The sequence below is a fragment of the Mustela nigripes genome, chromosome 3 (assembly GCF_022355385.1).
Source record: "Mustela nigripes isolate SB6536 chromosome 3, MUSNIG.SB6536, whole genome shotgun sequence".
Taxonomy (NCBI): Eukaryota; Metazoa; Chordata; class Mammalia; order Carnivora; family Mustelidae; genus Mustela; species Mustela nigripes.
In genome coordinates, this window is record NC_081559.1 from 76,247,994 (window position 1) to 76,263,035 (window position 15,042).

The window sequence follows — 15,042 nt, forward strand, 5'->3', positions numbered from 1 at the left end:
TAGGAGACAGGCTTAGAATATATGTAATAGATCTTTTATGATGACAAAATAGGAAGCCACTAGGAAAGTAAAAATGAAAGTTGCAACTTTTTTTAAGAGAGGAAGAGGAGGGGAGCCTGGGTGGCTCAGTGGGTTAAAGCCTCTGCCTTCGGCTCGGGTCGTGATCTTAGGGTCCTGCAATTGGAGCTCTCTGTTCAGTGGGGAGCCTGCTTCCCCTCTCTTTCTGCCTGTCTCTCTGCCTGCTTGTGATCTCTTTCTCTCTGCCAAATGAATAAATAGGAGACAGGCTTAGAATATATGTAATAGATCTTTTATGATGACAAAATAGGAAGCCACTAGGAAAGTAAAAATGAAAGTTGCAACTTTTTTTTTAAGAGAGGAAGAGGAGGGGAGCCTGGGTGGCTCAGTGGGTTAAAGCCTCTGCCTTCGGCTCCGGTCGTGATCTTTGCATGATCAAGTGCTGTTTACTGTTAAGGCTCAGCCCAGGTATCACCAGTGCTGGGATCATTTACTCACCCAATCTAGATTTTTGTTTGTTCTGTCATAGCACCCCCTCCCCCACCCCAACATTCTAAGTTTTTTCTCACTTCTTTTTTTTTTTCCTTCTTACACTGTGAGAACACTTGAAGGCTGGGAATGCCTTTTGTCTTTTTTCTTCACTCTCTAAAATAGTGAGATATAGTAGATGCTTAAATGTCTACGAATAAGTGTGATGACTGCTTACTACTCTCTCCAGCCAACTCAGTAATTCCCTGTAATCTCAGAATTTGCTATCACTTCTACATTTTTGAGTTTTGTTTTTGTTTTCTATTTCCTCAAGGCAAGAGGGAAGTCCTGTAAGACATAGATTTAAATAGATTTAAATGATACATGTTTCGTTGCCTGTTCTTTGTTCCAAATATGCTGACTTATACCTGAAACAGCTAGGAGTAATCAGGTGGCACTGGGGACTGATTGGGTTCCTGCTTACAAAATGAAGTGGCATTTTTTGGTTGTTGTTGTTGTTACTGCTTTTTTTTTTTTCCCACCCCAAAGAAAATCAAAAATATGTAGGCCCCAAATCACCTTTTTAACACCTTAGATAATTTGGAAATAACCACTTTAACATTGATTTGTAATCCTGCTTTCACTTTTTTATAGTACCCTATGACAAGAGGACCTGATCTTGCTGCTGCTCCATATAGTACTCAGAAATCATCTGTTCTACCTCTATATGAAGTGAGTTCTTATTTAGATCTTTGTGGTACAAAGTAATTTATATGATTTAGAAGTATAATTTTGTCATGTTGTATTTTAGAATACTTTTCAGGAGCTCCAGGTAATGAGGCGGAGCCTGAATTTATTTAGAACGCAAATGATGGATTTAGAATTGGCAATGCTGCGTCAGCAAACTATGGTTTATCATCATATGACTGAGGAGGAAAGGTAAAAGTTCATTTTGTCTTAATCTAACTCAAAATATTTTTCATTCCAAAAAAGAATTGTCACCTTTTTTTTTTTTAAGCTTGGTTTTATGCCTGGTGCTGTGTACCTTTTATTTTGTGAATCACTGTAAATAAAATTAGGCATAGTGTTTTACTAATTAAACTGCTTTCAGTGTATTAAGGAAGACAGTGGTTGTAATGTGGTTTTAGTTTGGAATATTTGAGATACAGGGTAGAGGAAGAAAGACCATTTGTCCTACTGGTCACACCTGTGGCAGTTGCTGTCATGCTAATTTTTAGAACTGGCCATCTCAATACTTTTTAATGGCTTGTGAGAGAGTGGTGAATGTGAATCTCCAAACTGCTTTTTTCAACCTTGTGCCTGTCATCACACTGATAGGTATGAAGTTGATCAGCTTCAGAGTTTGAGAAATTCGGTCCGCATGGAGCTTCAGGACCTGGAACTGCAGCTGGAGGAGCGCCTGCTGGCCCTCGAGGAGCAGTTCCGCGCTGTGCGCATGCCTTCTCCCTTCCGCTCTTCAACCCTTATGGTATGGTGCCTTGGGGCTTGTTTGCGGGTTTCACTTAGGACTTATGTATCATGCTCCACATAATTTAGGACCAATGCCTTAATTTTAAAACACTTATTTTAATGGCATTGAGGCAAGCACAGTGTTTAAGGAAACTTTCCCACAGATTAGTTGAATGAGCAACTTGTGATTGAATGAGCAAGTTGTGATTCTTTTCTTAAATATTTAATATACTTAGAAATATACCGAAAAATGTTAATCATTTTATAATAAAGATTAAGGAACAATACAAAATTTTTAGGAGTTTTAAAAATGGTAGTGGGTTAATATGTGACTAATTTAGATTTTAATCCCTGCCTGTAACTAACTGCCAAGAACATAAATATGTATTTCACTCAGTCTTTTTCCCCTTCTTGTCTTTGAATAAATAACTATTTGTTTTAAGTTTTTCCTTTATTTTGGATTCTTTGCAAGTCTTTAATTTTTTAAGGAATCAAATGAGATCTTTTTTAAAGGCAGAAAACATGTATACAGCCAAGAGAATAAATACTTTCTCTTTGTTTTATATCACTTTTCAAACTTACAATGTTTCTTTGAGTGAAATTTAAATTTCGGCATTTGATTATTATTGCTGTAATCTTTGCAGTTGTGAAATACATTGTTTTGAAATGTGGAAATAATGAACTTTGCTGTTACTTAAATCACATACTTGATTTTGTTAACAACAGATAACTCTGTACACACATATATGTGCACCCATATGGAGTAGAGTCAGTAGAATAAGAATGTGTATTACACATATATATGTGTAGCATAGAATAAGATTATCACTTATCATTGGTGAATATCTTTTTCCATAAATGGTTTCAATCCATTATTTTTAGAAATGCATATTGGTGACAGCAGAGAATCAGAACATCTATGAATGTGTTAATTCGGTCAGAATTAACATATTTTATAGGATCCCGAGAGAGTTGAGAGTGACCTTCATGACCTAAAAGAATGTTTCAGGGCAAAAATTCCTTCATTTTTTGTGAAACACTTGCATTTTGAAGAAATAATTTATACATACATACATATATATTGTTCTTATTTTTCCAGGGAATGTGTGGCAGTAGAAGCGCTGATAACTTGTCATGCCCTTCTCCATTGAATGTAATGGAACCAGTAAGCCTCTCTCCTTTCAAATCACTGGGGAAGGGAATGATAATAACATTTCATAAACACACTATTTTCCCAGTGTAGATGAAATGTTTTTGTTTTTAAATATAGAATTTGATGATAACTAAATTGATTGGAAGTGAGTTTGGCACTTCTGAAACTCCTTTGCCATCTTAGTCCATTAGAAAGCCAGTTATTTGCAATGGTGATTTATCTTTATGGTGTAAAGGAGGTAATGGATTATAAAAAGTATTTAATTTATGCTACAGAGAAAATATGCTTTCATAGTGTTTCCAGGTCCTTCAGGCAGTTGGATTTGTAGGATGACTACTTCTTGAACAAAAGTCTGATTTTTGTTATGTTTTAAAGAAACTGATTCATCTGGATGCCAAAGCATTATGATTAGCTATTTTGCTTTTCACTGGTTACTATTCCTTAACAAGTAATTTGGAAACCCATCCATTAACAAGTAAAATTTCATCCAACCATATAGTCTAGCTATGTATTTTACGGCTTTGTCTCATCACGAATTTACATTTTCCTATGTTTTTGCAAATAAAATTGAGTAGTTACTAGGTGAATTAGAATCATGTCTTTACAAGCTAGGTGATTTTTAGCAGTAATCACAACTAGAATTTTAATCTTCTTCTAACTACCAGTCTTAATTTAAAGAGAGAAGAATTACAATTTTTCTGACTTCCAGGTCACTGAACTGATGCGGGAACAATCCTATCTGAAGTCTGAATTGGGCATGGGACTTGGAGAAGTGGGATTTGAAATTCCTCCTGGAGAAAGCTCAGAATCCATTTTCTCCCAAGCAACTTCAGAGTCATCTTCTGTATGTTCTGGTCCATCTCATGCTAACAGAAGAAGTGGAGTACCTTCTGGTGACTCAGTGGGCAAACCTAAGACCCATCTGGTACCAAGCAAGAAAGTATTCCGAGCATCAGTGGCCCTAACACCCACTGCTCCTTCTAGAACAGGCTCTGTGCAGACACCACCAGATGTGGAAAGTTCTGAGGAAGTTGGAGCTGCCGAAGAAGCCTTGGAAGCTGTAGGACCTAAATCTGAAGTGGAAGAAGGCAATGGAAAAATCCCATTAATGCCAGCTGTTGGGGAAATGCATAAAAATGTGGAGCAAGATGAGTTGCAGCAAGTCATACGGGAGGTGAGTAAAATCCATGCTTAATTTATTTGGCAGTATGTGTTGGAGGAGGTTTTATTTGGACATTATTTATAAGATATTCCTTTGATTCACTGTATTCAGTAGTTTTCAGAAAGCTTTTAAATTAAATTTTCAGAGAACTTTCCCATTGATCTAGCTCATGTCTATTAAGATATGTTTCTAATGGCATTTCTGCAAATTTTATACTCCAGTGTGAAATAATAAGTATAAAGAATTTGATCCATTTGGCTTAATCGATGGTAGAGATACATGGAAGATACATGAATTGTTCAAAGATAGAAATACAGAAAGAGGGCGCCTGGGTGGCTCAGTGGGTTAAGCCGCTGCTTTCGGCTCAGGTCATGATCTCAGGGTCCTGGGATCGAGTCCCGCATCAGGCTCTCTGATCAGCAGGGAGTCTGTTTCCTCCTCTCTCTCTCTCTGCCTGTCTCTCTGCCTACTTGTGGTCTCTCTCTGTCAAATAAATAAATAAAATCTTTAAAAAAAAAACAAAAAAAAAAGAAATACAGAAAGAAAAGAAGGTTTACCCTGGGTAATAGCAATGTGTAAACCTGAAGCATTTAACCATAGTTCTAGGTTACCAAAAGGACTGCAAAATTAGGAAGATTAGTGGTCACAGGTCAAAAGTTAATTGAGAAAATTAGTAAAATAACTGTTTTGGACACTAGGATCAAGCAATAAGAAGGAATAATATGTATATGTCATATATATAATATATATATATATATATATCATATGAAAATAGTGAGAGCACAGATCAGAATTTTTTATGGCTTTTAATTTTTTCCTTTTCTTCCCAAATCACAGTATGTCTGGGTATAAAATGTAATAGAGTACACAGGATAAAAGTTCCACATGTTGAATATATTTTTTTTCAATCTGTTCTCTTAAGAGTAACTGAGGAAGAACCATAATTATCCATAGTTCTTTCCCAGTGATACTAAAACCCATGATGAGAAAGGATCTTTCCACTGGTCAAAAAGGGGATAACCCTATACACTTAAAAAAAAAAAAAAAAACAAAGAAAAGAAAGCCTTCTTAAGAGTGTTTTTGAGTATGTTGCTCTGTAACGGATAAAAAAATACATATAATACATGAAATCCTTAAGCTTAAAAGACTAGTAGAACTGTAAATAAAACTAATTCAGGAAACAATAAAATTACACAGAAAAACATGTAGTATAATGTAATCAAGCATTTAGAAATGAAAAAGGGCAAAATGGGCTAGAGAAATTAGGGTCAGTGGCTCCCTATTTTTAATTTACATATTTCTAATAAATTGAATCTAAGCAATTGAACTTAAGGTGTTTTTAAAATTAATTTGTGAGTAACATACAAACAGATTTGTAGTGGTTACAGGTCAAGAATGGTGGCAGCAGACCAGAATCTTCTCTCAAATGGGCCATTGATCCTCTGAGTCCAGAGATTAGTTCATGGGTATAAGGTGCCATAATTCATAGCTGCATAATAGTAGCTTGAGAAGTACAGTAAAAATAAATACAGTCAGTTTTACTATGGTATAATATATATGCACTCCTAAAAGTTGTGGTGCTGTGCACATTGGTGCAGTTAAAACCACAGAGCTTATGGGGAAAATAGGATTAGAAGCATAACCAAAACTTTGTAAGTGACATATTTAAAAGAGGATAGAAACCTAACAAAAATAGCACAATTTTATACATGTTAAATGGTTAAGAAATACATAAATACTGCAATAAATATGGCATTTGACCTTGAAAAATACCTGAAATTTGCTTGTGGAGCTGGGCTTTGGAAGAGTTGCAGCTTGTGAGGTATTGCAGGGTAGCAGAGGAGAGTAAGATGAAATTCAGCAGAAAGTTTTAGTATCAGATGTGAGTAGGTGTGGCTGGGAGGTTCTTTTTTTAAAAGATTTTATTTATTTATTTGACAAACAGAGATCTCAGTTCACATTGAATTGAGAGAGCTGGTGGATGTTTAATGTATGTGTATTTCGTGTACTGTGGTCCTGCGTTCAGCTGAATGCGGTCATCTGCGTTCACCCAATATTTCTTACAGATGAAACTACACATAAGCAGAACGTGAAATTTATATTATACTCAAGTTATTTCCTAATATTTCAATCATGTTGAGACAAATTTACATTTTCGAAACCAGCATTATAGCAGAAGAGACTGTATGTTTATAATTTCTTTTCATGACTTGAATTACCAGCTCAAAGTTTAAAAGGTCTTAAATTCTGTAAATTTATTTGTTCTACAAATGTATTTTTTCTAAGTTGATTATATGTAGCTGGCTAATGTGTAGCAGGCTCTGTATATCCATCTTGCTCAGTTAGGTGCAAATGATTAGAATCCATTTTTATTTATATGTTTCATTTCAAAGAGTAATTGTATAAAATTAAGTAATTATTTTTCTCTATACTATATATATCAATAGGTAAGTTTTATATGAAGAAGTAAGTTTTAAGGTACATTTTCTTCCCCAGAAATGTGATATTTTTGTTCGCTTTAGCTTGCTTTAGTTTGAAAGCTTTCCTTGAAAACTTAATTTTGCTTGTTTGACATAAATATTCCCTAATGCACAGTTGAGTCCTCATTTTTAAAGTTGTTAATAAGTCGCCTGATGTGTGTTGTGAGTAATTTCTGAGGAGTAAAACTCCAAAAAGGACCAAAACGTTTTGATTCTTTGGCTGATAGAACATAACATATAGAAAAGATAGTTGTTTCTTGGTCCTAGAGAAGTATTTGATCATTTGGGTAGCACCTCCCATAAAGGGGTGCCTGGGTGGCTCAGTAGGTTAAGCCTCTGCCTTCGGCTCAGGTCATGATCTCAGGGTCCTGGGTTTGAGCCCCGCATCAGGCTCTCTGCTCAGAGAGCTTCCCTTTCTCTCTCTCTGCCTCCCTCTCTGCCTACTTGTGATCTCTGTTTGTCAAATAAATAAATAAAATCTTTAAAAAAAAGAACCTCCCATAAAATAAGAAAGATTTTATAATTTTGAAGACATTTAAACTGACATGCAGGGCAAATGTCTGAGGAAATTTTCAGAATTTGTAACTAAACCTGTTCATTAGAAACCCCCTAATTCAACATTTGACATAGTTTGGAGGAAGTTGGGCGTAACATTTACCCTTTTGCTATTTACAGATAAGGACTTAACAAGCAAAATATATAAATGACACAAGGTGTTAAAAGGAATTTTGAGGTACTTAAGAAAATAAACTATTTTGAAGCACTTAGAAAGTATACACTATTATATGTTAGTCCAATGCCATTTATAATTTAAAAAAATGTGTTGATAATATCTTAGCTCAGTTATAAGGGTGTTCTGTTAAACTTTGTTGACAAAATGTATTAAATTCATATTAGTCTTACTGCCATTCGTTTCAAATCCATAATCTTTTTGTTTAAATACCCATGGTACTGAGTAGCTTGTTAAAGCTACGTATCAGCTACCAAAAAAATTAAATTAGACTCTGCCTTTCCAGTAAATTCTGTGCCCCTGACACCCATTAACAAAAGCTACTCCTCAGGATGGCAGGATTTAAGCCATTTGAATGTTTTGCAGGTAAAGATTAAGCATGTATGGCAGATACGTTCAAGGATGTTTTTTACTGCACTCTTGGATGCATGAAAACAATGATGTCTGCCAGGTTTTTGTTTTCACCATTTCACCATATGTGAAGTTTTGAAAAAGTATGCTCGCATTATAATGTGTTAATACAGTAGAGTTCTTCTGAAGGAGAAAGAGCTTCTTTTTCAAAGAAGTGTTTTCTCTTTTCAGAAAAATGTTTAATATACTCATTCAATAACAAAGCTTTTGTCATATTAAAGGTAACACACTTTTGCACAGATTGTATATGTTGCAGTGGGAAAAAAATTACACTCTTAAAATTTGCCCAGGTGGTCTGCAATGTATGTAATCAGTGGCCTGAAACTGTTTACAATTATTTAAAAAGTTTAAAAAAAAAAAAAAAACTTAAAAAAAATCTAGTAAGTGAGCATGTGCCATAGAAGCAAATCGACAAAATTAAACATCAAAGAATAAACATAGATTGCTTTTCTCTTTAGAGAGTACTTTTTGGTTTGATGAATTTCCTAGGCTTGGTTCATGCCTTTTAGTATCTTTATTATAGGCCATCTGACATGCATTAAACATGTGTTTTGGTAAATACATAGCTTGTTTGTGTTCTTACTACAGTTTCAATCAGTCATCACTTGATCTAATGACTGCCACAAAGTCATCACCCAGGCTATGCCTGTCACACTTCACACTTGCAACTATCTGCTTCTCTTGCCCGTGAGCATTCTTTTCTTAATCTCGCTCAAGTCTGTGTTCAGCTATACCACGTTTTGGAAATTGTGCTCGTAAGGGCAGTTTTCCCATCCATCCCAATAGAGTTTTCTCACTCCTAATCCTGTAGCCTGTGAGACTTGGGAGCTAATTTATTTGTCCATACATTTATTCCTTCATTTAATTATTAAAGGCATTTTATTGTTTTCAGTGCTAGTCTGTCTATAATCCTTTATTTCTCTACCTTCTGTCTCAGATATTGTGTCTCTCTCCCTCCTCCTGCCTTCACTCTGTATTGCTTTTCTCTTTCTCATAAACGCAATGTGTTCAGACATTTATCGAGCACTTACTTTATGCCAGGGTACACTGATAAGTGAGACACAGTTGTCTCCCTGAACTAGCTCACAGCACAACGCATCCCCCTTTGACCTCACTCTTCCTAATCCAGGCTCCTGCACCCTGGTGGGAACCGTCTGTTAGTGACACTCCTTGTTCTCTCCTCCAAGGTGCTCTTGCTGCAGTTTTCTCTCCACAGTGGGACCTGAAGTTGCCATTATTTTTCATGACCTCCTATTTTAAGGTCTGTCATTCTCTGAGAAGTTTTTACTTTTTCCTCTTGTAGCCTATACAGATCTCTCATTCTCTGTTCTTATGTTTTAGTGAGTTAATACATTATATTTCCTCTTAACATTTTATGAAACAATATTCATTTTGGGCCCTTCTACATTACAACATCCTCCTTGGCCAGACTTTTTTTTATGCTTCCAGTAATGTCTGTACCCTCAAAAAGTGTTGGCATACATTTTTGGTTTGCAGAGAATACTTTTTGGCTTCTGTTTTATTTTTTGAATGATAAAGAATGATGAAAGTTACTAAAATTGCCATATTGCATGCAATAACAGGACTGGGAAGACTACTTCTTGTCTTCTGTAAATACAGGTTTGCAAAAGTTCTGATTCAACACATTGTATTTGTGCTTATAATACATTGTGGCTAAGAAGTTCTGGTTTTCATAATATTTGTATCCAACACATATTCATTTAAAAATAAACGTGAAGTACTGTGAAAGCCAAACACTTTTCCTGATGTTTAAAGTTTAGAAATATTGGTAGAAGATAAAAGGAGAAGTTTGTATTGATTTAAATTATAACAAAACAGATGGTTGGTAGCTAAGGAGCATTTGTTTCTGTGAATACTTCTGTATAAATCTATGTATTATGTACTGGTTTTGCATGACAGATTAATACAGAGCCATTTTTGGAAAGACTTCAATTGAGATGTGTTCAGGATGTACTTAGGAACATTTTAGGAAATAGATCAGGCTGACAGGAAACTGTGGAAATGTAGAATTTTTAAAAGCTGGTTGAAAGTGTCTCAAGTTCTAATTTGGGGAAGACATTATCAGTTTATTTCAGGAAATCCACATTTAAAGCCTTCACAAAGAGCTATTTGGAGGTGTTATTAGAGAGAAAAAGGCATGGATAGGCGTGCATAGTGTCTGGGCATCTGGAAAAGAAAATCTTGATGGAGTTATTGTTGCCCCTACGTCTGTCTGCCTTTTCCAACAATAAAATAAGATTGTATATCCTTATCTGAAGCAAAATTTTCAGACAGGTGACAAACTTCTACCATACAACTAAAGAAAAATTTATTTCTTTAGAGTTTGTGGTTGTTTAGAGGATGTTTTTCATATTTTAAAATAAATTGTACTAAATTATCATTTTTTCTTTCTACTTAAAATGTGTATGTTAGCTTCGAACAATATATAACTTCTTTAGATACTTTATTTTCAGTTGGTGTAAACAGGCAATATACCAATATATTAGTTTGACACTAATGAGATTTCTTAACAATGACAACACTAAGTACGCTGTTGATGACCATATGAAATTAGACATTAAAAAAACGTAAAAGTGAATCTAACATTTAATTAGTTCTTCTGGGTTCCTTTGTGTCGTGAAGCAAATGGAGTTTTTTAATCTATAAATAATATTTTTAATGTTCTCAACGTAAGAATTGTGGTATTATTTTATAATAGAATTATCTGAGTTATGCCAGATCACACACTGATCTAGGTTTGAGGATAGATGGACATGATTCCTCACTACCTCTTTATATTTCATGAGGGTTTACATGAGTGTTTCTCTATGGTTTAGTTGATTGTAGGAATTATGAGAGCTTGTTTGGAGGTTCTAGCAGGGGAGCGCAGCTACTCGTATACCCTTGACTGAAGAACGGTCCTCTCCTCTATCGGGGAAGGTTGTCCTCTTCAACTGAGCGCACAGCTTCGGGAGGGACGCACATGGAGCGGTGACGGAGGAAGGGGACACCCTCTTAGCCAGCCAGATCAGCCGAATCAGCCCTGGCGATCAATGGGGTGACAGATGTCGCAGCCAGATCACCCTCACATTCGATTGTAGGAATTAAATGTTGTTTTTGTTTTTCTGAAAACAGAAAAAGTAGATTATAGTCATATTGTTAAATTCTTATTTTTTTTCTTTTTCCATTTTAGATTAAAGAGTCTATTGTTGGTGAAATCAGACGGGAAATTGTAAGCGGACTTTTGGCAGCAGTGTCTTCAAGTAAAGCATCTAATTCTAAGCAAGATAGTCATTAAATGGAATTTATAGGTAAACTTTCTGAAAATTTTTGCTTTGCTAAATATAAATAACTACTTAGTGTTTAATGCTTTCTTAGTCCCCAGGACTGTTCTCTGGTTCATTTTTAATTTTTAGAATATATATAATAGGTGATCCTGCAGTGTGAAAAACTCACACAGCCCCATTGGAAGTGTAAGTAGGTCAAATCTCATAATATTTACCTCCAGGTGATTATTGATAGTGTGTTATTTTCCTGAAATTTCATCATAGTAAATAAATACTGGAATTGAAGAAATCAGAACTTGCAAAATTAAGCATTATTTTGATACCATTGGTTTTAATGGTATTTCAGAAGTATAACTTTTGGACCAAGATTGAAAATTAATCACAAATTATTATCTTTTTGTATTTTAAAGAAAAGTATCCCAGGGCACCTGGGTGGCTCAAGTCAATTAAGTGTCTGCCTTTGGCTCAGGTGATGATCCTGGCGTCCTGGGATCAAGCCCTGCTTCTGGCTCAGGGGATTTGCTTCCCTCTCAGGGGGTTTGCTTCTCCCTACCCCCACTCTTGTGTTCTCACTTGCTCTCTCTCTCTCACCCCTCTTCTCAAATAAATAAAATCTTTAAAAAATAAAGTATTCCATAGGTCCATATCTAATCATGGCATAATTTATAAAGAAGGATGTTATTTATATATACACACACACAATGCACATATGTGTGTGTGTGTGTGTATTTAGAGAAGAGACTCATCCTCCTTTTAAAGAACTTTTAACACAAATATTTGAAAGATGTTTAATGCTCACTTCTCTTTTTAAGGTTAGCATGGATCCTTTTGGCTGTGAGATGTTGGAGTTATCAATGATATACACTGGTAGAGGTGTTATTTGTGCTTCAGAAGATACTTGCTGCTGGACTGGGCTACTGTATACAGTGTACAATGTTTATTTCTTCTATGCATATCTTTTTTAAAAACGTACATAGAAACATAGGCACTTTGCTGACTTTATTTCTTTTCTAAACTACCAAAACTGTAGCCATTTGAAAAGCCTAATATTTATTTGTATGTCAATATTTTCCAATTGATTCCCTATGTAGAATTAATTTTAAAACTTGAAAACTTCCAGACTTAAACAACTTATAAATAACATATTTCTTCAGACTAGCTTCTTAAAACACTGACCTCTATGAGGTATTTACTGTGCAATAACTGATTCATTTTTTTGAGAGCTTGAAGCAACCAATGATTTTCCCTCCACTGCTGTTAATTAGTGTCACTTCCAAGGAGAAAAATTGTTCCGTTGTAAAATTTGCTCTTAATTCTTGAGGAGGTTACTAATAGCAGTAGGATAGAATTGTATGAGGTTACCTACAACTACTTAATGTTCTTACACTGTAAGCATTGTTACTTTACCTAGACAAATATAATTTTATTATAGCTTATGTAGTATTTTTCTTTTGGAAACATGCGTTATGTAAACACTATACTTTTTGCATTGTCGAGACTTCTTATATTATAAGGAGATGTTTCTTCTTCTTTTAGACTAAGTAGTAGAGTATTGCCAAAATAATGAGACTTCTGACTTGAATGGATTGAAATGAATAAGCTGGTTATGTTTTTCAAAATGGAGGTATTTTAGATTTGTTCTCCTCATAATAGATGGTTTTAATTTCGTTTTAACCAGTGAGAACTGTTTGTTTTTTGGGGGAAAAAATAAAAAGGAAGGTGGTTTCCTATTTTGTTTTGTATGTATTAAATAAATGTGTAAAGTAACAACCAAATTTATTAGTATTATTCCTTTAGCATTTATAATTTTCAACTCTTATTATATTTCTTTGTGTGAAATTTTAATCAAAAGTGGTTGAGATGTTAACAATATTCTTTGAAAGAATATCTAAAAAGTTTATAAATGTTTGAATTATCACACAAAGGCTGATTTCTAAAAATAAAACAATAAAGTATTTATTTTGCCTAACATCTTTTTAATAGTTTCTTTTCTTTAACAACAATGTGAACAATTTGGATTAGATTTGATGAGTAACAAATAAGGCCCAAAAGAATTGGCTATAACCTAATAGGCTGATATTTTCTTTTTCTGAAGAGGCTTCTATGATGCTTTGAAAAATACAGTTAAGACCAGACCACCCTGGAGAAAGAGCTTGTATTGTTGCTCTTGGTCTCATCTAGTTTTGTGGTCCTAATGATCATCATCTGAAGCCAAATAAAACTTTCATTTAAAATGTACTGTTAAAGAACAGGCATTAAAGTATTATTTTATTCTCTGGTCAAAGTATTCAACTTAGTTGATTCTAATAATAGTAATGATACATATAAACCAGGTACCCCATATTAAACATAATAGAGGCATCGATGATTTTAACTGTTCAGCTTTTTAGCCACTTACAGTTCATTTCGACAATACAAGATATCCAGAGTTTGATGGTCAAAATTAGAGATAAAAGAGTTGTAGTAGTACACTAAGCTAATGGACAGATCATTTCTCTAGTATATACATGAAATAAAATTTAGTGAACCTTCACTATTAGAGTTTCATCCTTCTCTCCATTTTAAACCTTTGTGTTTAAAAGCCACCATGCTAGCTCCTGCTATGTAGAAATGAATGTGAGAAAGAACAAGGTATCTTTTTCTTTTAAGATTTTATTTATTTAGGGGTGCCTGGGTGGCTCAGTGGGTTGGGCCACTGCCTTCGGCTCAGGTCATGATCTTTTTTTTTTTTTTTTAAAGATTTTATTTATTTATTTGACAGAGAGAGATCACAAGTAGGCAGAGAGGCAGGCAGAGAGAGAGGAGGAAGCAGGCTCTCCCTGCTGAGCAGAGAGCCCGATGCGGGACTCAATCCCAGGACCCTGAAATCATGACCTGAGCTGAAGGCAGAGGCTTTAACCCACTGAGCCACCCAGGCACCCAAAGTATCTTTTTTTTTTATATGGGTAAGTTTACAAGTGCCAAATGAAAAAATATAAAGAAGAATCATAAAAAGAATTTGAGAGTCTTAAAAGTCTTAAAAAATGGGAAGTGGGGGATGCCTGGGTGGCTCAGTTGGTTAAGCAGCTGCCTTTGGCTCAGGTCATGATCCCAGCATCCTGGGATCGAGGCCCACATCCAGCTCCTTGCTCCGCAGGGAGCCTGCTTCTCCCTCTGACTCTGCCTGCCACTCTGTCTGCCTGTGCTCTCTCTCGCTCTCTCTCTGACAAATAAATAAGTAAAATCTTAAAAAAAAAAAAAAAAAAGGGAAGTGGAAAGGATGGGTTCAAATAATCAAGAATGTTAGTAAAGGTTATTCAGAATGTATAAATTGAGTTTGAGTTCCTATGTGCATGATGAAGAGCTGTTTTTAAGAAACCAAGCTGTTGGGGTGCCTGGGTGGCTTAGTGGGTTGGGTTTCTGCCTTTGGCTCAGGTCATGATCTCAGGGTCCTGGGATCGAGCCCTGCATCGGGCTCTGCTCAGCGGGGAGCCTGCTTCCCCCTCTCTCTCTGCCTGCCTCTCTGCCTACTTGTGATCTCTCTGTCAAATAAATAAATAAAATCTTAAAAAAAAAGGTCTCTAGGCGAGACTGCTTGTTAAAAGTAAAAAAAAGAAACCAAGCTGTCTGTAGCTTACACATGTGCTAAGAGCCTGAAGAAAGAAAGCATAGAAGAAAAAGAATCTCAAAATGGTGGTTTGGAATTTGGGAGTCACCGTGAATGATATACCATGGACAAAACTGGGCAGGTCCTCAGACTTGAGTACTTATTGTTCCTCTATGAACGTTCAACTGAATTTCAGTAACATTTAAAATATGTATTACATCAGTTAAGACTGTTTGCTCAGCTGGCCATCTTCGACTTTCTGAAAAAAACAATGTTT

The 15,042-nt window shown here is 35.3% G+C and overlaps 1 protein-coding gene across 5 annotated transcripts in view; it reads left to right on the forward strand.

Moving 5' to 3' along the window:
• ITPRID2 (ITPR interacting domain containing 2) overlaps positions 1 to 13,150 on the forward strand; it is a 37,450-nt gene extending 24,300 nt beyond the window's left edge. Inside the window, exons 12-18 of one of the 5 annotated variants that reach the window (XM_059394286.1) lie at positions 1,141 to 1,218; positions 1,298 to 1,425; positions 1,825 to 1,975; positions 3,056 to 3,121; positions 3,819 to 4,283; positions 11,086 to 11,203; positions 11,992 to 13,150. In XM_059394286.1, the coding sequence (XP_059250269.1) occupies positions 1,141 to 1,218; positions 1,298 to 1,425; positions 1,825 to 1,975; positions 3,056 to 3,121; positions 3,819 to 4,283; positions 11,086 to 11,190 (993 nt within the window). In that variant the 3' untranslated portion in view covers positions 11,191 to 11,203; positions 11,992 to 13,150. The remainder of the gene's footprint in view (positions 1 to 1,140; positions 1,219 to 1,297; positions 1,426 to 1,824; positions 1,976 to 3,055; positions 3,122 to 3,818; positions 4,284 to 11,085; positions 11,204 to 11,991) is intronic. The other 4 variants (XM_059394287.1, XM_059394288.1, XM_059394290.1 and 1 more) reach the window with 4 other exon arrangements.
• The last annotated feature ends 1,892 nt before the right edge of the window (positions 13,151 to 15,042 follow it).